General features: G+C 35.7%; 2 protein-coding genes and 1 non-coding gene across 4 annotated transcripts in view; 2 read left to right on the forward strand and 1 right to left on the reverse strand.

The window, feature by feature from the left end:
• The first annotated feature begins 2,196 nt into the window (after nt 1-2,196).
• On the forward strand, nt 2,197-6,142 carry LOC134851317 (forkhead box protein A1-like). The gene has a single exon (XM_063867345.1). It carries the CDS (start codon nt 3,562-3,564, stop codon nt 5,542-5,544), a length of 1,983 nt encoding a protein of 660 aa, XP_063723415.1. The 5' UTR covers nt 2,197-3,561; the 3' UTR covers nt 5,545-6,142.
• A 1,296-nt stretch (nt 6,143-7,438) lies between these two features.
• Nucleotides 7,439-7,511, forward strand: Trnaa-agc (transfer RNA alanine (anticodon AGC)). Its single transcript has one exon. It is a non-coding gene; the product is annotated as a tRNA-Ala (tRNA).
• Nucleotides 7,512-15,838: 8,327 nt separating this feature from the next.
• The window catches only part of LOC134851647 (mirror-image polydactyly gene 1 protein-like), a 48,793-nt gene continuing 39,393 nt past the window's right edge, over nt 15,839-25,238 (reverse strand). The window contains exons 13-15 of one of the 2 annotated variants that reach the window (XM_063867823.1): nt 19,496-19,693; nt 17,013-17,036; nt 16,653-16,761 (exon numbers count right to left, since the gene is read on the reverse strand). In XM_063867823.1, the coding sequence (XP_063723893.1) occupies nt 17,024-17,036; nt 19,496-19,693 (211 nt within the window). In that variant the 3' untranslated portion in view covers nt 16,653-16,761; nt 17,013-17,023. Of the gene's footprint in view, nt 16,762-17,012; nt 17,037-19,495; nt 19,694-25,238 lie in introns of both variants that reach the window. The other variant, XM_063867822.1, reaches the window with a different exon arrangement.

Genomic DNA, 25,238 nt, shown 5'->3' on the forward strand with positions numbered 1-25,238 from the left:
ATTTTTGTGGCTATATTTTTCTTTTAAAAGACAAACAAAACAAACTATTTTGATTAAGTAGAAGTCACCTGATTGTAAAAATACATTTTAAGATTGCTGATCTAAGTAGGTGAAAATGGTAAATTTTCGGCCCATTTCTTTTTCTGCTATTTGAGTTGATTGCGCCTATTAAGAAAAAAGATTGTGATAGTGTTCTATTTAGAGCTGAAAAAGTGTGTCGTTCACTCCTAGCTAACTTCACACCTCGTTCACACCTGTCTTCTAATCAGGCCAGGTAGCCTAGAAGGCAGTAGGAGGGGGTTTGCTGGGGGTCAGGGGAGGAAAGGTGTTTTAGCAAAACTTGAACTCCCCTCAAATCTGCTTTTATCAACTTCACATCAAAATGTTACATTTCACACACGTTTGACTTTCAAAACAGTTGTTTGATTAAAACAAAGTCAGCTTCAAAAATCTGTCGATCAATTAGCCAACTTTGAAAAAAGAAACACGTTCTTTTTTTAATTGACAAATCAAAAAGTTTAAAGAGAAAAGAAATTGGAGAATGTTTAACTTGAAAGTGTATTATTTCAACAAGCCAGACACCGTTAGAGATAGCACTTGTGTTGTCACTTTAGAATACTCTGTATCAAAATAAAATACTTCTATGGATATTGCTTCAAAGCGATAATTAGAAAAAGAACTTTCGTTCGATTGGGATTGCAATTAATGATTGGTAATTGGTATCCTGATCTTTGGAAATCCTTCATTTCTTAGGGCGGGGGCAACGAGTTTTATGCTATTCGGAGGTTTATTTTACGAAATATAAAAGGGGCGAGGGGGGTTATGCCCACATTTGTATTGACCCAGAATCACTATTGAGCTAACTGTGAGGCGTAAAAGAGGAGTGGGGCGATCTGAAATTCTGTTCACACTTTACAACAGCATTGCCCTTTTGACCCACTTTGGGATTCCACCCCTCTCGCCTCGCCCTAAAAGGGGGTTCTTTTTTACAGCCTCCCAAACACTTCACTGTCTCAAATCTGTGCAGAGAATTAACCTTGTTCGCAACGCCATAAAAATGTTCTGCAGTCGTAAAAAAAAGAAAATCCAACTCCAAGAGTATTTTGTATAAACAATCGAACATCTCAGATTGTTCAGAAAGTTCAATTTCAATCCGATTTTGTGAATTTTGAAAGCAACCACTATATGAATTGAAAAGAAAAGATAACAAAAACAGGCTCTAATTGTTTAGATTTGTTATTTGCAAAAAAAGACAGGTTATTTTTTCAATGGACTCATATGTAAAAAGTTCTTATCGAGTGCCGATTGTTGCAGACAGAATCTTTTTAAATATTTCGTTTTTTAAAAACATTTTTCTAAAATAAAATTAAAAACATTTGTTTTTCTTGAAATGTTTACGGTTCAAAACTTTTGATGAGCTCGATGGTGAATCTAATTTCAGCTTCCATGCTCAACAGAAGTGTAAAAACACTTATGTGGTAGAGTTTTCACACCTTTCGATTCAATTAGTCTTTGGAAAATCTGTAATTTGACAGTGTTTCTTCATACCGTAAACCCAACATTTCAGATTCACGTCTCTATATATTTGAATGGTGGCTCGATGAAATTGTTCCTTCGCTTTTGCTTCTTTATTTGACTCTGCCTTTGAATTTGCTCTGCAGATTAAGTTAAGACTAAGGCGGATGTGACTGGACGTCTAACTCATCGAACCCCCTTCATAATCTCTCCCTTTGAAGTCTCGTTTAAACATTCAGAAAGCGATCAGTATGAAATATTGGGTTTCCAATCGTCAAAGTATAAGTATTAAGGTATGGGGGTTCGATCATAACGAGGCCATAAATTGTACACTTTCGAATTGTTTGTGGATTCAGCGACAATGTTGGAAAAAGTATTGTCGCAGAATCTGCAACAGTACTGTTTCTGAGATTTGAGATCGATCATCATGAGTTCTAAGCAGAGTCAAGACATCGGCTATTTCTGAGACCGAAAAAGGTCGAACAAAAAGGATGATGTTAATGATCGATATTGCGACCATTGTGATTATTTGATTATTCGAAGGAAGTCAGATAAAAAGTAATGAACACGTAACTTAAGAAAGAGTTAAAAATCAGGATCAGTTACCCCCCGCAATCAGGATATTTCTTTAAAAGGTACAAAATCCGCATATACTTAATCACTGATTCATTATAGGTGTAGTTATTATTTTCAAGGTAGCAAATTGGCAGTGAATGGTTGAGATCCGAAACCCAAGACCCCCTCGCCCATGGGCACAAGGCCATGAGGCCATACATATTAATCATTATTCATCACCCTTCCATCATTGCTTATTGAGAACTGAACAGTATTACCATTATAAGTGTAAATATATGGACGAAATCAAAAGATGTCAATGTTATATACAATGGGTTTTTATAGCTGTTTTAATTATGAACAGCAATTATGATGATGCTGCAACAATTACAATCGGATCAAAGATCATATGCATAATACATGACGTTGACATCAGATATAATCAGTTCAGCATGATAAACTTTATGCCAAATCATAGCACAATAGATGATGATGATGATGATAATGATGACGATGGTAACCCTGTCTGACCATGATAAGAGAAGAGATGATAAAAGTTATAATAAATAACTAGTCTTTCCGATCTCAGATCCTATACTCTATACTGTATTGTACTATATGTATTATCTAAGGTATTATCATTGTACTTTCTATTTTATTTCAAATCGTCTCGTCTTTTGTCGGGATTCTTTCGTAGTTCTTCATCATCGTCTGAGAATCAGCGGTTCTATTCCATCAAAGACCAACCCACCTCCCCCTTGAAGTTCTATTTCCGTTTCCCTCCTTTTCCTGCCCCGATTCTTTGCTCAAGATCATATATATCTCTTTCTCTCTGTCTGTCGAGACTTTTATTCAATTTTGTCACTTTGCTTTTGAAAAAGAAACATTTGTTCCGACCATCAAAGGAATCTTCATCCTCGCCCGACTTTCGCACCAGATTACAATCCCTGATTCCATTTGGACCGAAAAAATCATTAAACGATTACGCTAATAATATTATCTCTACGCCTATTCGATCAAAATATATTCAATCCAATATAATTGTATAACAAAGCAAAAATATATCGAGCTAAGAAAGTCTCTAAAGCAAAGCACGTAAAAGCAGTGCGCACTTAGTAGCAGCCAATTAGATTGCTAGAAGCAGCTAGTCAATTTTGATTGGATAAGGGCAAACTTCACATCTCGAAGAGCAAACTGAGAAAGATCCATCATTGCATTTGAAAGTAAGCAAGCAATCCAAGTTAAAGTTAGTCAATCTCTGACAAACAATTCCACAGCTAATCAAACCGAATCATTGATTTTGACTTGATTGAAAAGTTTGTTTTATTGCTGGAAAGAGAGTAAAACAATAAAAGTCGAGTTTTCTCACAGCAAATAGATCTTTGTCTTCTGCGATTTCAACACAAATAAAGTCCTTCACCGCCCATCATTTACCCATTCCCTGATAACACCATTCCAGCAAACATACCTCAGAACCATCATAACACCATTATGACAACATTCGACGGTTACACCTCCATGCTTCCCAGTTCCATGGGGGGATCCTCTTACACCCACCAGATGAACATGGCCGCCGCAGGCCATGCATCATCGGTAGGCTCCGCCGCCGCTCAAGCCCAGCAAAACTACGCCAATGCCATGAGTGCGTACCCTAGTTTCGCCAGTATGCAGAGTGCCGCCGGAACAGCCGCGGGACTCGCGGGCGGACAGATCGGCAACTACATGAGCAGCGCCAGTTTCAACGCCGCCGCCGCTGCCTCGTCTATTCCCCAAATGCCGTTCAACTCTCCGTACAGTGTGCCGCCGATGGCCGCCGCAGCTTACAACACCGCGTTCAATCCGGCTAGTTATGTCGACTACGGGCGAGCGGCGGATTCGATCTACCAGTTGACGTCGCCCACTCATCGAGGACGAGCTAACCTCCCATCGCCGAATCAAGCCGACAAGTTCCGAAGGAGTTACAGTCAGAGCCACGCTAAGCCGCCTTACTCGTATATTTCACTTATCACAATGGCGATTCAGAACTCTGCAAATAGGATGGTCACTTTGAGCGACATTTATTCCTTCATCATGGAACTGTTCCCGTACTATCGCCAGAACCAGCAAAGATGGCAGAACTCTATTAGACACAGTCTTTCATTCAACGACTGCTTCGTAAAGGTTCCCAGAACTCCTGAGAAACCTGGCAAGGGATCCTTCTGGACGCTCCATCCGGAGTCTGGTAACATGTTTGAGAACGGGTGCTATCTCAGACGGCAGAAAAGATTCAAAGACGAAAAGAAACAGGCGAAAAAGGAGAAAAGTAAGAAAAATAAAGACATCAAAGAAGAGGTCGACCCGAATCACGAAGTTTACGACGACATGGATCACAACATGAAGCAAGAAGACGAAGAATTTAGTCCCGAGGCGTACGTACATTCGCCGGGAGGCATGAACGGATACGGGGCCAATGACAGGAGTCTCGGAAACTCGCCGACTGAAATCGGCGCACCGAATCTCAATTCTTCGGGTGCAGGTCACATCTCGCCGGCTCAAGCCGCAGCTGAGACCAGAGCTCTTTTGCACCAACAGACGAACGGCAATGGCAACTCACATCACCAAGAGAACCACGACAACACAACTGACTTGATTTCGGCAGCTCTGAGATCCGAGCAACAACAGCAAAGTCTCAGCGACTTGATGCACTCGGCTGTTTCGGTTCAAAACGCTCTCGGAGCCAACGGGCAGACGTATCTTCACGACGCTTCCTCGATGTTGGGACCCCTTTTCCCAGTAACTGGGGTTCTACCTTCCATGGCATACATGGCAAGCGGAACTGCAAACGACTTCGCGTCTCTCAAAAGCGACGCCACCAACGCCTTTTCCATATCCAGCATCATGAAAGATTCCTCCGCTGCGTCTCACGAGTCGGTTCAACTTCTGCAGAACCCTCACTTTCTAGGAATGAATCAGCATGCGGACTTAATCAAATACGAAACAAATGCGAGCTCCCAACATATGTACTCTTCAAACCCTTCAATGGGCTATAATTCCTACATCGCTGCTGCTTCAATTATGCCTCAAGTCCAACAACAACATAATTCAAACTTAAACGAACTCGATTCTCTCATCGCACAAGCTCCGACATCTCACAACGAGACCTCGTTTAACTCTCGGGTCTCAAACGGACACCTAATGTCGCAGCCGAATCACCAAAATGGCGCCGCGGGAAGTCCCACCAACTCAGTCGTCGCGGTGAACGGATCCGGCAACGCCTCCAGTCCGATCGGGTGTGCGCCGACAACAGTTTCTCTGGACCAAAGATTGTCTCAGAGTGGAGCAGCCTTATGTAACAGTTCAATTGTTACGTCATTAGTTACGTCACAGGATACGCAATGCTGCGTGTCTTCGCCAGTTGCGACCTCGAATGCTTTTTTCAACTCTATTCCTGCAACGACTAATGGGCCACAAATTCTCAACACCAACAGCTACTAAAAACACCCAGAAAAAACTGATATGCACAAAAACAATTCAACTGCCCTGGACCAAAACGCAGAGCCAAAAGAAGCACAAAAATACAAAAATTCATAAAAAAACTCGACATTTCTCTAATAAATCTCTTTAGCTCTCCTTAATCCTATTTTCTGATTGAAAGTGTCCTTATATTTTTGACTTTATTTATAAATTGGTCGGTGCTAATTTATTACGTTTTTTAGCTTCTCTTTTAGTAACGTAAAAATTATCGTTTGTCCTTATGAAATGGAGCTATAGTTTAACCTCTGCTTTATAGCTATAATTCCTATATAGGCGCTTTGCTTGTCAGAAATTCTGATCGATGGATGACCAAAATAACTTAACCCATTTTATACTTGCAGTTTAACTTCATTTCAATTAAGTCCCCCATATTCTAATGTGATTATCTTCTGCTCAGAATGTTCCGAACTTGTTCATTCGGATGCTCCGACCATCTCTGCTCATTCCATTCTGTCATAGTATTTTTAGTTTTAGTACTTTAAATAAATTTTGTTCCTCTATAATATAGCCAATTTGGGTTGAAAAACTTTGAAAAAATTCAATATTTATTCACCCGTAATCTTTTTATCCAATCAAATTTGAGACCACCAGGCGATACTAGCTCGGCAGAACAAAAAATGAAGAAAAAACGTCAAAATAGTGTTTAAACATTTCGACAAAAATGTTTCATGTTAACACTACTTGATCTGTGCGATCCCAAGGAATCAGCAAAGAATTGCGATCCCTCATGAAACTTGGGTTCAACCATTTTCCCCCGAAATTTTCAAGTTCTGCGCGATCTAAACAAAATTAAAATAGACAGGTTTTGAAAATAATTTCGTGCTTTTTCATTTGATCTGACAGATGTTCAGCTTTCGGTAGTTTTCAACACATTTTCGAAGAATGAAGTGGCAAAACCGATGGAACTAACGGCCGTGAACATAGCCAACTGTCAATTGGAAACGGTTTGAAAAACAATGAAGCCGAAAAAAAAACGTTTTTCAATTTTCGAAGAAAAAATACACCTATATCATCAAGACCTATATAAGTGAAAATCACTTCGTTCTTTTACACTTAAAAGAAAAATTAAGGCTTTCAGATCTTCGGATTGGAGCTAATGGGTGACCTTTAGTCTCCAATTTTCATTCTAGCAAATAGTCGAACCCATTTTTCATAATTGCTTTTCCCGGGAAGGTAAAGGGAGCCAATACCAAAGTTCTACCTTCACAACCGCACATGATTTATAAATATAAACTTCTTTTGAGTTTAAATTTGATAAAATTTCAACAGTTGGGTTGTCCCTAAAAAAGCAAGTATGAAACATGATGGCTCTCGCTCCCACGGTTTATGAAAATAATTTAGAAAAAAAAACACAAATAAACATACTTTGGCTCTTTTCCAGTTCCCCCCCCCTTTCCAATTCAATTTTGAAAAGTATATTTAACGTTGTCATAATGCAATGAAATTTGGCGTGGTGAACAAATCGACAATTCTGAACAGATTTGTTCTTCATACTTTACAGCGTAAAATCACGCATTTAGCCGTAATAACACGTAAAACAAATATGAAACTAGGTATTTTGAAAGGGGGGGAACTGGAAAAGAGCCCATACTTTTACTGTTTCGATAATTTTAGGGAGAAAAATGTTCTTCAAAAGCCTATCTAAATTTTAGGAACCAACTGTCCTATTTATACCTTCAATTTTTACGACAAAATTAAATTGCTTTCGAATTGGCCTTCGATTGTTTTTGGAACGGAATTGGTTCTTAATCTTCTCAAACAACATTCGATTCTCAAATCCAATGCAATTCATTCTAAGGTGAATTTGATCTGTCTTGGACTCGTTCAAAACCAACAGTTCATTCTTGTGTTCCAAGGGGATGTAGCTCAAATGGTAGAGCGCTCGCTTAGCATGCGAGAGGTACGGGGATCGATGCCCCGCATCTCCAATTTTTTATCACTTACATCTCTTTTTATCACTTAATTGAAATTGCGAATCGAAACTTCTTCCTGTCGATCGAAACTTTTCCCACAAATTTCTACCCGACCTCGAGCCCTGGAAAAAATCAGCTTACATCGAACCATGTATGACTACAGGACATTTTGTGCAACAAGATTGAACGCGCGTGCCCTTAAATTAATCGAAGAAACTTCCGTTACAAAGAGACGGCAAAACTTGAGCATTCGATTTCTTTGAAGCCCGCCAAATCTGTCTACCTCGAAAATGCCGCTAGTCGAGCGCTGAAAGGGAACCTTTAAGGGGCCACAAAACAGATGCCAAATTTAGAAGTAAACTGAAAATTCAGTTAGCGTCCATTCCATCGCATAATCTTGATTTCTTCTCATGCAACAATCAATCACTTCAGCAATTTTTTACATTCTTGAGACATTTTATCGGCTTGCAAAGATGCACCAGTTTCAGTTACATAGCTTCAGTCCTGTTAGAAAAAACAAACAAGCCGAGATTTTAAATCAAATTAATTTCAGACATTCTGTCTTTTTACCTGGTGTTATACAGTCCAAAAAACAAACATCCAAAAAATGTTCAACTAGCGAAAAATAGTTTAAGAAAGTGTTGTTTGATCTTTTCAATTCAATATTTTTTTAGCGATTTTTAAACACTGAGGTATGTTCAAATTTGATCCCTTGCTGTTTATGATGCAAAACAATGCACAAGATCAAGGTATATATTTCGACATAATTATCATACCGAATCGCTTAATTCACAAACAAATAAAAATTTGTGTGAATTTGATTGCAAGGTATTAATACGCAGTTGGCACCTCAAACAAGGTAGATTTAAGAGGGATTGCAATTCTGTGATGTTGCGTGGATTTCGGGGGTAAAACTCGGAAATATATTTTGGGACTCAAAATTCAGAGATATGAACTATTTTTACATTCGGTGTGATATCCTGCTGCGTTAATAGACTTAAAGTTCGATTTGCTTGTAATTCAAGCTAATCCCGGCAATTGAAAAATGTGAGAAATAAGATTTAAGTTAAGCGATTGGTGTTCCGACACCAACATACTTTCAAGTTCAAAGAGCACTCGAAATGTCGAAACGGCCCGCCCGACAAAAAACAGTTATAGCTGAACTCTGACAACAATAGACTTAGATATGTAAAGATATGCCCTGCTAATTTGGCCCTTCCAGCCCCAAGCCAAAATACACTTCAAAAAACACCCCCACAATCAATTCAAAGACCACTTCAAATCTACTTGACTTCAAATCGTACAAGTATAGCGATTTGAGCGACTGTAAAAATATCTGTTGTCTTTGACGGGGATGGGAAAGGAGTACGCTAAAACAACAAATTGTTTGTTAATTTGGAAGGGGGACGTTTAAAATCAATAAGCGTGCGCTGAGTAGCCTAGGATTTTTAGTTTTTAGATCACTGCTGTTGCAAATTGAAGTACAACAGCGCGATAAAAAAAATAGGCTACAGTTCAAAGGGAAGGAATTTTTTCCATCTAAGAGACCTGGTTCGGAATTAGTATAGCCACGTTTTGCTTTCTTGGAGGATGAAAAAGTTTTAACCTTGATCAAACAAGTTTGATCAGCGTCAGTCCAAATATTTCACATTTTCAACACGTGTTAAAGAAGTTTTTCTCCAAAGCAAAACCTGCTAAGCAAACGTCTTCAGCCTCGATATCGAAACTTATATTATACAACGCTAAAAAAAGTTTAACACCGGCAAAATAAACAAAATTGAACAAACAAGTTCGTTTACGGATATCTGGATATTTTGAAGTTTTTTCCACCACAATAAAAGACCTTGATAGAAAACATTATAAACTACCAAAAAAACACCTATATAAAAAGCATAAACAAATTCAGTTAACTAATTGATGACTTTTTAGAAGTCCAATTTAGGAAATCGATCCATCCTACATCACAAACGTCGAAGTAGTAAACAACCTTGAGGTCGTCAACAATTTAGTTTCAGGTGTGCAATATTCAGCCGTGGCCTTGTTTACAATCTAGATGTCGTGTTTAATTAACTTGTGCTGGGCTATTAGTTGAACCAACTAACTAAGTAACCAAACCAACCAAAACATTTTCAAAATGGGCATCATTCAGAACTAAAAGTGTTCAGCGCTCACTCAACTTTCAACCCCCTCCCCTTTTAAGTATAAATTTTAACGTGCAGTTTAGGTAGTTTTGGCAGTGAAAGCAATGGTAAAATAGCTCGCAGTAAAACGCGATAAAATGGTTAGTTTATTAGTTTTACCATTAGTTAGTAGTTAGTTATAAACTAGTCCGTAAAGTAGTAAAGCAGAATAAAAGTTTCCACACAAATTGATGTGGTACGTATGGCTTAAGTTAATACCTAGTGAATGGTTTAGTTTGGGCTGTTTGCGTTGGGGCAAAGTCAAATAAGTTTATCATCCGGTGGCAAACAGAAGAGCGCCTTTAAGCCACAGGAAAACGAAGGCTAGCAAATAGAGCCCCAATCTAGAGCAAATATTCGGAGCGACCCTTTTACCCCAACATCACGTAACTACCACGAGAGTAATGGGGGAACCGAATGCAAAACGAAACAAACAGAGCAAACAGAGTCCAAGTCGGGTAAAATGAACCGAATGAGAAACTCAAAGTCAAATTCTCAACAATATTTGAGAAACTGACAGAGAAGCAATTATAAGTTTTCTGCAGTTTACCATCTGTTAATTTCATGTTATCAAACTAGATGCCAAATGACTCAAAACTCAAACTCAAATGATCAAATGAATTCTCAATGGAACCAGCACAAACGTAGGAATGACGATGAGAAATAATTAAATAAAACTGATTAAATAATCCGTTTGGTATATTGCCTGAGCAAACTTTTGACTATTTAATTTGATGAAGACCAAAGCAGTCGACAATTTAAAGCTGTTAAAAAACGCCAAAAAAAACTTTTTTCTATGTGTCAATTTCAGCCAGTATGTGAAATTCGGAGACAGCCGATATATCGACACGAGTTATAGGGTAGTTTCAATTCTAAAAGGAACTCACAAGGTACTCTCAAACTGTACTGAATAAAAATCCTCACAAAATTGCCCGAGAAAGTACTGGCTAATTAAGTCCATTTGGGGCTACGGCCTTTTCCTGAATATTCACCCGGTAACTTCCCAAGAAAAAACGAGAATGATTATGAAGACTCTTGGCCTGTACCAGTAATCTTTCTGATAAGAATCTGTTTTCTATTTCACTGGAAATTTAAAAATATTAGAAAAAAACTATTTTCTCTAGCAAAACACAAAATCATCATCGGAAAATAATTCCAAGAATTTCACCGAGATTTATAAAAAAAAAACAGGAAAAAGCTTAAAAAAGCGCTCACATTTCAATAAATCAACAGTTTTTCTGTTATTCTATTTCTATTCTTCGATTCTACATATTGAGCATATTTTTAACAAAACAGAGGCGAAGCTTCGCTTAGCAAACAATTGCGAGAACACGACAAAAAACCGCTCTATAAAGTGCAATAAAAATACATTTTTTTCTTTTAAAAAAATGAATAAGGGATTAATAAGGACCGTGCACAGGAGCCCATTTAAATTTCAAAAAACGCGCAATGGTAAGATTTGATAGCATGGTCGGGTGTCCTGATTTCCAAGCTGCACTCCCCCTCACAGAGTGAGTTGCGGTCCAGTCATTACCACAAGAGGGGAAGAAAAAAAAACTTACAGCACGAGATAATAAAAATTAGAAATAAGCCTCGAATTAATAAAAATTCGACTACCTCTGTTATTCGAACCTCCGACCTAGAGGTTTAGAGTTTCACACACTACCCACGCAGCCACGGAAGCTTCATAGACACCAAACACTAGCCACGAATAAAACAGAACAGATGCTATGTAATTTCCAATGCTACAGTGAAATTTACAAATAAGAGAACAGTTTTAATGAACACGTTTATTTGTGAGTCAGGTTAGAAAAAAAAGGTTCATAATAACACACTCAGCTGATTGCAAGCATAAAAACAGAAACACCTTAAGCTCAAGATACGTTTAAATCAAAACAAGAATAGCTATTGCATGTGCTATTAGCACCATGTTTCAAAAAAAACTCAATGAGTGCAATAAAAAAAACAAAATGGAAATTTTCTATCCTAAAATAAAAACACAGCCAAGAGACAGTTGAAAAAGTTCCAATGCAAACAAGGAAAGTACAAAAAATGACAGACTTGATTTTTGAAACAAAACTTAAGCTTCGAAGTTTCACAGAAAAACTATATGGCCTTGAAGCTCTTGAATTTGAAAAATAATATATGAATGAGATCTCTTCAATAAAATTCAGCCAATTGTTGAAAACTGGATCAAAAGGTAAGCTTTTTATTCCGCTGAAAATTCTTAAAATTAAAATCCACTTTCGATACTAGTAGTATTCACAATTTTCACGCAAATTCCGCTTTAGCAAATCATTTTGAGCTGAACTAAGAAGGAAATGGAAATTCAAACGGCAAAAACAAAAATTAAGATTTTTCCTTATAAAAATCATCAAGTTATACATTAGTGTCTTCACTACGTTCATTGACACTGATAACATGTTTTACTATTTTTCACTGCATCCGAGATCACATCTTTATAATCTGATATTATCTGAGGTTTACTTGCGATATTCAGGTTTGAATGGGGAAAAACATCGGGCGGGGAAAAACTATTGCACCGTCACTAAGGAGAACTAAATATTTTACAGCTCTTTACCTTTTACTACTACTTGAAAGCATTAATTTGTAAACACTTAAACTATTAACACTTAAATAAAAAAAGTGAAACTTCAAAGACAAAAAGGCTCAAGACAGAAAACTTCGAACGCACGGGAATCATGCCCACAAGATGCATCATCATACACAATCACTTCTCGTAACAATTCAAATTCTCCCAATTGCTGCACTTAAATAAAACATACCCAATCGAAGATTGGAAAAGAGTAATGAACGCAAGTAAACAAAAAAAAAACACTGACTTTGTTAAAAATTCTCAACTTTGGAATTTCAAAGAAAAAAATAGATGCCCTTAAAACTCTTTGAATTTCTTAAACGATTTATGATTGGCGCTTTTTTGACAACCTTAACCCAACTGGAGAAAACTGGATCAACAGGTAAAGTTTTTATTCCGCTGGAAATCTAAAAACTAAATTCCACTTTCGAAACTAGAAACCGTTCACGTTTTTGACGCCATTTCCACGTTCATATTTGGAGAGTGCTATTTACGTCACTTTTAGAAGATGAAATTCAATTGAACTCAAAAAGTGCATATATACCTAAGTGCATCAATATTTCAAGACTTTTTTTCTTGAAAAAAAAAAAAAATCAGCAGGACCTTTATAAGAGTCTTCACTACGTTTATTACTCTTAAAAACCAGACAATAAAAAGAGCAAATTAGTTGAGCACACAAGGCTCGAGCTAATTCAAAATAGTCCTGATTGGACTTTACTTTTCTGAACATAATTCAAAAAAGATATGTGCGACGTATTGGAAAAATTTGGTTTCACATTAAATCACAAGCTTTATCCGGACCAAGGGGCTTATCCGGACCAAGGGGTTTATCCCTAGATAACTCCTTTCAAATACAGTCCAATACAAAAACCAGAGAGCAAAGAATGCGCTAGTGCTGATTAAATAATTATCTGTACAAAAACCTCAAACTAGGTTGGATATAGACAGGAAAAGATGTGGAGATCACTTGATTACAATTTTAGCAGATTTGATATCGTGCAACTTGTACAGCAAAAATCGGGCCCGAAATTTGCCCCAAAAACGGATCATTTTCGGCTTTTTTTAGTCAATTATATTTACTTTGAAACTACCGGTTCAATTGTTGTGGTAAACCTGCATCACAGTGAGTTTCCTATCTAGCCCAAGAAAGTTTAAAAAGAGCAGATTCTTCTCAAATTATTATAAATAAATTTATTTATTTGATAGCCAAAAATTGTAATTTTTACCATACAAAATATCTATTTATGTCACTCAAATTTTTCTGAGATTAGACCCGTGTTAAAATTTGTTGCTTTATATAAAGCTGTTCAATTTGATACAGTACTATTAGCAATTCAAACGATAGTTTTAGCGTAACATTTGATTGAAAGTTTTTGGTGTAAAATTTGGGGCCCGAAATTCGTGAAATAAATTTGCACAATAATAATTTTGCTAAACTTCTCAGCAATATTCATCCCTATCGTATTTTCACTCAACCCAAATCAGGAAAAAACCGATTTAATTTTCAAGTTTCATTCGTTTTGTCCGGATAATCAACATTTAAGAGGCGAAGCTGCGCTTTTACACAGAGGCGAAGATGCGCTTCGCAAACACTAGCAAATACGGCGAAAAGCAGATTTATAAAGTCAAATAAGAAAAAAGTTTAAAAAAAAAGAAAATTCGGAGTCTCACGCCCTGGCTTCTCGGCCACGAACGCTTAGCAATCGGCAAACACTAGTCGCAAAAAAAGTAGCTACATAAGCCAATAAATTGCCAATGCAATGCCGCAAAAGTGGTACCAAACACGAAAAGACACAATTTTGCATGTAATAAATTGCAAAGCACAAAGCAGCAGCATTATGTATAAATTATGCATTTCAAAAAGTTGCGAGATATATTGAGTTAGAAAATGTCTGAAATCGAGTTTTTATTATTGTTGTTATTTGAAACAAATAGCTTTTTTCGATTCTTCGAATATTTAAAAATGCATCAACTATGTTAACTAATTACTAATCGATGGCTATGCTATCAAAAAGCCGTAAAGGTGCCACCAAAAGTGGCACCAATATTTATATTTGCGTCTTAGGTTGAAAAAAAAAGAAAAGTCGTAGTATTACACTATGCTCACTAAAGCTCACTCACTATTGTAATTACACAGAGAATGCTTGTTTTTTAAGTTCTGTCCAATTTTTTTCACCAATCTACGTCACAAGTTTCTGTAATAAATGGGTCAATTAGGCCAGAACATGGGAGAGAAAACCCAAAAAATAGCCTACTTCAAAAAATAGCCTACTTCAACATTTGATCATTTTTGTTATCATTATGTCGCCAGCTCTGTTCAAATTTGAAAAAAAATTATAGCCTAACAAGCATGCGGAAACAGAGCCGATAAAAACATATTTGAAAAAAAAACATCACTCTAGAAATATGAATTTATAAAAAACCATTTAAAAACCATGGAAAATTCAATTGAAGTAGCAAAGGTTTTCTAGGTGTAGTTTGAAAGTTTGAGAGATTTTATCGCGTCAAAAAACAGCAGTGGAAACTGAAAAAGATAAAACTGTTTTCAGTGCAAAACTTTCAAATTATCGGATTACAAGTTCGAGACTCAAATTGCAAAAAAAAACCGAAGAAGTTGAATACTTCAAACTTACTTGCAACCCTGGGGAAGAAGTAAGACTGCGGCAGTCATCAAGAAAGTTAAGATCGTGTTTGAGATGACGTTTTGATATGTGAAACTAAATTAAATAGGTGATGGCGGTTATTTTAGCTGTATTATAACTGCCATGGTAGAGACTATTTAGAACAGAAAAGTGTAAAGAGTACACTTTGAATAGTTTAGATATCAAATTTACACTGGGCTCCGATACCAATATAACTTAAAAAAGTCATCCACGGTGGGTTTATGGGGGGAATCAACAAAAAATGTGAGCAGGATACACATTGGGTAGTATGTTTAAACACAGGGCTAATTACTCAACCCATGAAGCACAAATGGCACAGTTAGCTCATTAAACATGCGAGACAGAGAGAGGGCACAGATCACATGGCTGAAGGACAGAAGAGAATATCAGACATAGTTGAACAACCACGAACAACATTCCTAATTAGTAATAGTTACCATATTACAATTAGATTTATAAATAATAACAATAATTTGTTTTCAGGCTCACAATCAGACAAGTAGAAAGTTTTTTTTAAATTATACCCCGGTGTCAAGCATGAGAGAAAACCATTAGATCATATGGTCCGTTTTCAAACGTCACTGAATATTACAATTAGATTTGATGCCACAAACATACATCATAATGAAACATAAAAAACCCTGGTCCAGAAGATTGAAACAAACACAATCATGAAATGCAATACTTCTGGTCCAAGAAATCTTTCAATGCTAGCAAAATAAAAACAGAAATCTTAAGAATTTAAAGCCGAAACCGTGAAAAAAATATTGGTGTATTTCCAACACTTACGAAAACGGACGAGGAAGGACCTAGACTTTTTGCTGAGATCCCGGATAAAAATACCTTTTCCAGCTTCAGTTTAAAAAACAAACATTAGAATTCATATCAATTATAAATCGAATATACAATGGTAACAAAATGAGCCTTTCCCAATTTACAAAAGATCATACATAACCATTAAAAATAACAAAAAAAAATCTTACACCAAATTGCCCTTCTAGAAAATTAACTTTAAAAATTCTATCTTTTTAACACTGCAAAAAATGAGTTAAAAATGGCTAGTAAAAGGCTACTTCGATACCTACAAGTTTCCACGAAAACAGTCCAACCCGATTCTATATATAACTTTTCAAGCGAATTCCCCATGTAAAATCAATTCATTATGTTAGTAATTAAATAAAGAGCTTTCTAATCTCTAATGTTGCGATTGCAATCTAAAACCAGACTGAGAGTTCTGCTCTGAAGATTCAGGCTTGAACGAAAGTGGATCCTTTCGGAGATCCTCATGATTAGTATCGCCATGTACCTCCTCAAGATTTCGATTCTGTTGGTACAATTGCATCTGGGAAAGAGTATCATCTTGGTAATAAAGTTGTGACTGATTTTTACTATCTACCGCATTCGCTCTGTTTCTATTAAAATAGCCTTCTGTTAGATTAGGATTTTGATTTGAGACTGAATTCTGCGGGTAATTTTGTTGAAGCTCACTCGTCATCGAGGTTGTTGTCATTTCTGGATAAGGATCTTGTTGTGATTGCTGATATGTATACATATTCGAAGGGTAGTTTGGTTCCAATTTGGGATAAAAACTGGGTATGTTTTGATAACTTTGGTCTTCAGACTCGAAGCCCAATGGATATCCGTTGGGAATTGAAAGGTTCTCACGATTGCTATAATAGAACGATTCAGGTATCGGGTATGTCGTGTTCTGCATTGAGGAGTTTGGGGGGAGGGGGTTGAGCTGCGAAAAGTGATTTGGGGGAGGGGGTGATTCGGAATTTGATTCGGAGAGTTTCTTCCTCAGTACAGTGACCAGCCTCTCTAATCTAAAAACAGAAAATAATACAACTTCAGAGAATAAACGAGAAACATGATTCAAGAACTTGATAAAATGAAGTAAACTAATGAGCAAATAGGTTAATGAAAGTTTAGAGTTGTTTTATATCAATTTTCATCCTCATTAGAGCGTGATGAGCTATATAGAATCTCGACTAACGAATTGTCTGTTTGATTGGGAATCGATTAATGAATGTTAGCTAAAGGTGACTAGGTTTAGTTTTAGTATTTTCTCTCTCACCTTTACGGGTATTATTGGGTTTTTCTGAAAATAATTAACCACCTGTTTCAAATCATCCCCTTCATTTAAAAACTTCAACTCTATCTATTCAAAATCTATTCAACCAGGAAACATTTCAATTGATGTGAAAATTTTAAGCCATTGGAATAAAATTTCATTGTTGAAATCATTTTCGACCACTGGGCGGTATAGGGCAGTACACTTCTACTTCAGAATTAGAACTTCAAACGGGTACAAAAACAACACCCAATGTTTACTATGCCATTATGTTTACCGAATTCAATTGAGACGTTGTTGCGACTATTAAACCGTTGCGCTTTAGGCTCATTTACTCAACAAATTGGCGCTTTGTTCTCAAACACATTTAGACCCACTCAAGAGTAAGAGAAAGTAATTTTCAGTCCAAATTTAAAACAACTCCAGATCCGAAAGCAAACCGCACTTCGCTTTGTATTTTCAATTTTAAGAGGCGGTCCACCTATGTGTTATCACAAACTGTGCCGCCGTAGATCAAAAACACAGGTGTTAATTAATTAGACCATTACTAGTTTTTCAATAAGAGAGTTCTTCTGATCATGCTAGTCTCCAACTCTTTTTAGACTCTCTTACTAATCGACTGACTTTACTGCTGTACCACTAGAAGTTAGTACTCGAGGTCCATTTACGGTATCAAATTTCAATAACTCACCAAGTTATAACCAGAAAACCGACAGTCATAACCGAGTCATGAAAGACATGACGAAACTAATAATGCGACAAATTGTATATACTGATGAGAAATTATCAAAATTTCATGTTTGGGCAGCAGTAACAAAACACCTTATTGATAAAATTGAAAATTGCTTTTAATCAAAATGGCAATTTTAGGTGAAACTTAAAACTCCAAAACTTCGATATTTTTGCTATCTGAACATTTAAAATACAACAAAAACTTCTTGAATGAGCTACCACATGAAGTAATCGAAGAGTAAACCATAACTTCGGTTGAAAAAACTATGCATTTATTTAATATCTCAGGGAAATACCTTGGGAGCACTAAATATAATGTAATTGGTAATCATGTCCTGTTGACTGATTCAAAGCACAATATTCAATTCAAATTTTTAGAAATGAGAGATAATTTACTATACATAGCCGACAGAGAAATGGAAAAGCGTCAATGAAACCGAGAAAACAGAAAAAATACTGACTTGTTTTATGAAAAAATCTCGAAAAAAAACTTCAGAATTTCCAAGAAAAAATATATGCCCTTACAGCTCTTTGGATTTCTAGAACATTTTCTGATCGACGCGTTTTTAATAATAGTAACCCAATTTAAAAAGACTGGATCAATAAGTAAGTTTTTTATTTCGCTGGGAATCTGAAAACCAAATTCCTCATTCGAAACTAGAAGTTGATCTTGTCTTTCGTGACCTTTACACTTTCTGTTCATTAGTAGAATTTGCCTTGCTTTCATCAAAGAAAATGAGCTGAACTTAAAAGAAATCGAAAGTCCAACCGCGAAAAAAATAAACCTGAGAGCCTGAATAACTTGAGCCTGAAGAATGACAAAAAAAATCATAACGACCTATATAAGAGTCAGAACTGGTTCATCGACTCTTAAAAATGGCGAATTCTACAAGCAATTTTTAACCAATTCATCTACAAAAAAATCCACTTCCGAACAAAACACACCAATTAACACAGAGGCAAAGCTGCGCTTCGCAAATACTAGCGGGAACACGACAAAAACCAGCTTTATAAAGAGAAACAAGAAAAAATAGAAATAAGCACCGAATTAGTAAAACTTTGCTAGGTATTGGCTTCGAACCTGCAACCTCGAGAGTTGGAGACTCACGCCCTGCCCTCTCGGCCCCGAACGCTTAACAATCGGGAAACACTAGTCACATATAAAGCAGCTACATATACAAATAAATTGCCAATGGGATGCACAATTTGCATGTAATAATTTAGAATATTACAAACTGAAGGCATCCACATTAACTTTGCATATATTAAACTGGAAAGCATGAAGCAACATTGTGCACAAATCATGCATTTCAAGATATATTGAGTTTAAAAATTTCTGAAATCAAGTTTTTATTATTGTTATGTTTGAGACAAATAGCTTTTATCGATTCATTTGATGAATTAAAAATGCATCAACTGTGTTAACTTATAACTATTCGAATGTCAAAGCACATGGTACCAAAAAGCCGTAAAGTTGCCACCAAATGTGGCACCCATCATTGCCCCTTAGCTTGAAAAAAAAACAATAGTCATACTATTACATTAACGCTCACTGAAGTTTGCTAGTGTAAATAACGAGCCTCCCAAAAAGCTTTCACAGCTAATTTGAATATTCTTTCGAACATCCTTTAAAAACCGGGCAGCACTATGAATCGATTGTTTGACCTACAGGTTCGAAAAATCGCACACGTAATCAATATGTGTAAATTTAGATAATAAAGACCAAATGTCAAAGCTTCAAAAACTTCACTCACTGTTCATTGCGAGTCTGTAACTCTTTTGCCTTCCTCTCACTCTCCCCTTTCTGCTTGGTGACCATTTCCAATCTGTCGGCCAATTGGCCACTTTGTCTCTCTAGATGTACTAGAAGTGGGTCTTCATTGCTTCCCATCCCTGTGGATAACGTGTCTCCCAGCTCACGCAACAACTGCTCGCCAGAAGGACCGCTTTTCCTGAAACACCATAACATGAATATTTTCTCTGTAGCGTTTGATGTATTTTGGTTTTCCGGTCCAACTATCACTGTACGCAGGGGCGGATCTAGTAATTTCTCGAGTGGGGGGGCGGATTTTCAAAAAACTTTCGAAAATGTCGACTTTTTTTGGGTCGACCAAATTGATTTTCCGAGCTCTCTCAAATCACTAAAAAGACCCTGTTTTGGGCCACATTTTCTGCACCGCAGACAAAACTTAACAACAAGCCAAAAAAAGCGTTTTTAGGCACTTTTAGGAAAATTTTGACGCCGAATTTTGAAAAAATTTTAGGGTCCGTCACCAAATATGGATATCTCAAACTAGTACAAAAGGGGGATCCAGGGGGTCGAATCCCTGAAGAAGGAACGCTCCGCCCCCCCCCCCCCTAAATCAGCCCATGCTTTCGAAATTACTCGAAAAGTTTTTGAAGCCATAATGAAAAAAATGCTAGTCATACAATTTCTTCTGATAGAAATTGGACTTTTTTGCCAAAGTTTATTTTTCAAGACAATACACAGATTTTTGTGCCAGTTTTCAAGCCAAATTGGAGCAATTTTGTGCCAATTTTTGCACAAAAATGGGGTCGAATCCTTGAGGGGGGAACTATAGAAAAGCAATTCAATATAGAAGACCTGAAATTTGACACAAAAGCGTCCAAAAATAAGTAAAAATGATTAAAATTGCAGTTTTAGTTCTCCTAACATAAGCCACATGCAATTGGAACAGCGTAAAAAAATCAAGAAAACCGAAGCAAATTGATTCTCAAAAAAATTAGGTCACTGTCAGGCCCTTTGAATTTCAAGGGCAATTTATGCATGATGTAACTGGAGATTAATAAAAAAATTCAAAAAAACTGTGTCGAGAAAAATAGGTATATTTTCGGTTTTCGGACTACACGACCCGGAATTTACAACTGCATAAAAAAAGACTGTCTCTCAAATGAATTCTATTGCAAAATTATTTTATATCATTTCTTAGTATTTTAAACACAATTTAATTGCGGTTTATTCGGAATAGCAGTAAAAAGTTTCAAAAAAAGAAAAAGATTTTTTTCTTCTTTTTCTAATTTTTAAATTTTGCTACCCTTATCATCGTGAGCAAAAGAAACAACCAACTATCTTTGTTTAGTTTCCTTTAACCAAACTGACTTTGAAAGAAAATTACAAATAAACCAAATGTCAAACCACCAAAACAAATCTGCAAAAAAAAGAGAAAAACACTTCGATCATTACTACGTACAAATTAAAGGCAATTTTCAAGATTAATCGGCTAAGAAAAAAAGCCAGAAAATTAAAATCAGGATGAATTTTGTTTCATTTTACTTTTGCTCCAATTTAAAAATTAAATAAAAGGTAGCTTATTTTTTATTTTAAAAATCCATTCAAAACAACTTTTTATGAACTATTTTAACATTTTCTTAAATGATTAGAAATATTAAAACAGCAGATTTGAAAGATTGCGCTTTAGAGTTCAAGAGATCTAGAGGTGTGGAAATATGCAAATTGATCACACACTTCATAAGTACTTGACATTACTGCTGGCCTGGTGAAATATTGCGAAATATCCACACACCAAAAAAAAACATAGTTTAGCGTGTAATTATCATCCACTTAAAAGTGCCGATAAAATATTACTTCAAAGGCGATAAGAGATGACAACATATGTTACAAGTAAAAAATCTTGGCTACGCACTTCTTAAATCGATAAGTCGAAATAGTTCTTCGCTACATCTAAACCTCCCGCCGTGGTGTTGCGCAGTGAATTTTACTTTCTCGGTCCCAAAAAACTAAGAAAAACAAACAAAAACACCTCCCCCTATAAACTCCCACCTCGAAACTCCGCGGGACTGCAGATATTTAGCTATTTAGTTCAAATAGTTGGTTGTCCACTTCAATCAGTTAGAAGTAACAGCTAATTTGTAAGTTATTTCAAACATCTTTTCAGTTATTTCTTAATCTTTTATTGTTTAATTCAAACAGGTTGCATCCAAAGTCTAGTTAGATTGCTACAAATCAAAAGAGAGTCAGAACGAGCGATAAAGAGACGTTTTGTTTTGACTTGATTAGAGGGAGGATATATGTTGCAAAGCGAACTGATACAACAGATTGACACTGATGTTGATTTTGAATTTGAGATCAAAAGTGAAAAGTAGAGCACAATCAAAATATCTCGCTGTGCCTCAGAACTTCCAGGCACCTAAACCTAGCTAACTATCAAAATACATCACAAATTCTCGAAAGACAAATTAAGCAAACTAGTGGTTAATCATGAAACAGTCACATTTGACAATCTCAGGTTTTGGCAGAAGTTTCTCAAAGCTTCGCAATCACTAGGTATTCGTGAGAAGACAGTAAAGTTTAAGTTGAACGTCAAAGATAAAAGGCCTACAAATTTCAGGGTAGCAAGTCAAATTTGGTAGAACCAATTTGGCAGACATTATTTAGTTACCTATTTTAGTTGATATAATAAGCGTGGTAAGATGACGCATCTTTTTCCCCCGAGTACAAACTTGGATTTAACATATTTTGGATTTTAACATTATTTACATTAACAGATTTAAATTTGAAATCTTTTCATTGATTAAATTTTTGACAAAAAAGAAGAAAAAGGCTAAAAAACTGACGTGACAGAAATTGAAATATTTGGCAAAATCGATCACCTTTACACACAAAATAAATTTAGACAAAATTGACAATGAAAACTAAGAAAAGCTTCATCCGTAAGCAAGTGTTTATAACTCCATATTTTTCATTTCAATTTATTGCAGAAACTCGCCGTATCCCACTTTTATTTTTGAAAAAATCTTCACTATTTGAATTATGATCTTTATTTCCTGTCTTCTTAATTGTAAGTCACGTAGAGAGTAAAGAATGGAACAATGAAACAAATTTAAAGAAAAACCAGAGTAAACGGATGCAGTGCGAAGTAGGACGAAAGACTCATGATGCAGTTGACATTTTGAAACATAACCAACAAAAAACTGTAAAATAAACTCACGGAAACCAAAAAAAAATGATTGTTTTTTTCAAACTCAAATTTCAAATTCAAAAAATGTGTCACGTCAAAGCTTTTATAATTTGTAAGTCTTTCATAATTACATTCTTCTTCCAAAAAAACTAATTCAATTTTCAAAGAAACTCGCTCATGAGGTTTTTTTCCACTGAGAAGTTAGAAAAAAATGCACTTTTAAAACTTTTAATTGGAACTTTTGTCAGTCGAGAGCACAATTTGTTATGCTTTCGGCAAATGAACTCGAATTGAATTTAAAAAGAAATCTGCAGTCAAACGCCAAATTGGACAAGAGCAACTTTCAAGACTTTTTCTTTGAAAACGAAACAAAATTATTAGGACATATGTAAGTGTCTTCACTATGTTCCAGGACACTTAGAAAAAATTGGAAAAAGTTTTATACGTTTTTACAGCAGTTTTTTTTCGAGGATCAGCCAACTCGAATCTGGAGATTTGAGAAACTTATTTCTATAGATCAATTAGTTAATAGTTATATTTGAAATCAAGTAAATTTAAGCATCTGAAAAAAATGCGATATAAATAAATCTCAATCATTTTCAGCTTAATCTTAAAAAACTCAATTCAACCTGAACCAAATTACAAACGTGGTCTTAAACAAAATCGGCAAATTTCAGCCAAAACTTTGAATTTCACACATTTGGAATAAGATATTTAGAAGACGCAAGAAAAAAATATCCAGCAGACAGTTGAAAAATAGTCAATGAACGCAAGGAAACAAAAAAAAACTAACTTGATTTTTGGAAAACTCAAACTTTCGAATTTGAAAGGAAAAAAACATGGCCAGAAAGCTCTTTGAATTTCTAGAACCATTAATGAGTGATAATTGTTGGGAAAGAACTCAATTTGAGAAAATAGGATCAAATGGTAAATTTTTAAATTCGCTGGGAAATCTGAAATTCAAAAATTTCTTTCAAAAACAGATTTTGATCACGTTTTCCGTGATCTTTATACTTTTGCTATGCGATAGTGGAGTTAACCTTCCATTCAACAAAGAAAATCATTTGAAGTTAAAAAGAAATCAAATGTCAAACCGCGAAAAACAAAATTAGAGCGTGAATTCTGAGAAGTTTTCCGGCAAAAAACGACAGAAAAAATCATCATAACTTACATAAGAGACTTCACTACGTTTATTGAAACTTTAACATCAAAAAAAAAACTCTACAATCTGATTAAAATATAATATATAACCAAAAGAAAAACTTTCAAATTTTAGGAGAAATGTCTCACCTTGAAGCTCTTTGAATATCGAAAACCTTTAAAGAAACTTATTGGCACTTAATTCTTCGCACTTATTTCATAAAACAAACATAATAAGAAACAAGGATAGCCGTTTACTGTGCAAGTAGCACAGAATGTTCCGACCAGTCTTAAAAAATAATTGTAATTTTTTCGGCGCTGTGTGATAAAAGAATCTGAAATTAGGCATTGTCATCAGTCATTGCAAAATACGCGAATTGGAGAACAAGTATTGAAGACAAATGAACAGAAAAACAAACAAAATAGATATTTTTAAAATTTTCAATTTTTTTCCTGAATTTTCTCAGAATTTTTGATTCCTAAGATGAAGTTAAAAACTCCAAAAACTAACTTCATTTGAGCGAATCTAAATTTTCGAGCCTTAAATAAAGCATAACAAAAAAAAGATATAGGCCTGCTCACTCGCTCGAATTTAGACGAAAAATCTAAAATTTCAAACCAGTTTTTCTCGACGACACTGGGAAAACTTTTGCGAAATTTTTAATTGTCGTTCGAATCACAACTGGAAGGGCTTCAATATGATATATCACTCAACCCAGTCCGTGGAAAAACTAAAAGAAAAACTAAAACACACCCGAATACAAAGTTCCTCCCCACTTTCTATGGTCAGAACAAAAACTGGAAATTTTTTACTCCATTGAAAAGCTAGAAAATAACTCCATTTTCAAAATCAGAAGACATTCACGTCATTGTCTTTTTTGTAGCATTCACATTTGTTTTTTGTTTAGCAAACGGATTTAAATTGAACCTAAAAAAAATCAGAGGTCAAACCGCGAAAAATCCAAAAACAAAAATTGCGGCGACAATGGAACTCGAACCTGAGCCTTTCTGTTATATATGCAACCAATTCACCACGTCTTAGCGCTTATATACTCATATAACACTGATGGTGGACTGACAAAACCAGGCAGTAATAAATGGGTTTCAATTAAGCGGGTATAGATTTTGCTATTCAAACAACACAGAAACTTGGCACCACAAGATTGCAAAAATTGCAGTTTCGTTCGGAAATCTCAGCGTACTATACTACTACAAGCTTGGCTTGTATAAACAAGTACTTTTTTTCTGGTTTAGTTGTGCCTTTTTTCTAAAGTTTTTTTTAAAACATGGGTGCTTGAGAAATATTGACAAAAAACTCGCGAGAGATAGTTATACTTGTGAGAGATAGTTATTAAAACATTTGTCAGCTTCTTAGGTCTTTTGTGAATCAAGACAAAAATTCGTTATTTGAACTCTC

The sequence above is a fragment of the Symsagittifera roscoffensis genome, chromosome 7, assembly GCF_963678635.1.
Source record: "Symsagittifera roscoffensis chromosome 7, txSymRosc1.1, whole genome shotgun sequence".
NCBI classification, from domain to species: domain Eukaryota; kingdom Metazoa; phylum Xenacoelomorpha; order Acoela; family Convolutidae; genus Symsagittifera; species Symsagittifera roscoffensis.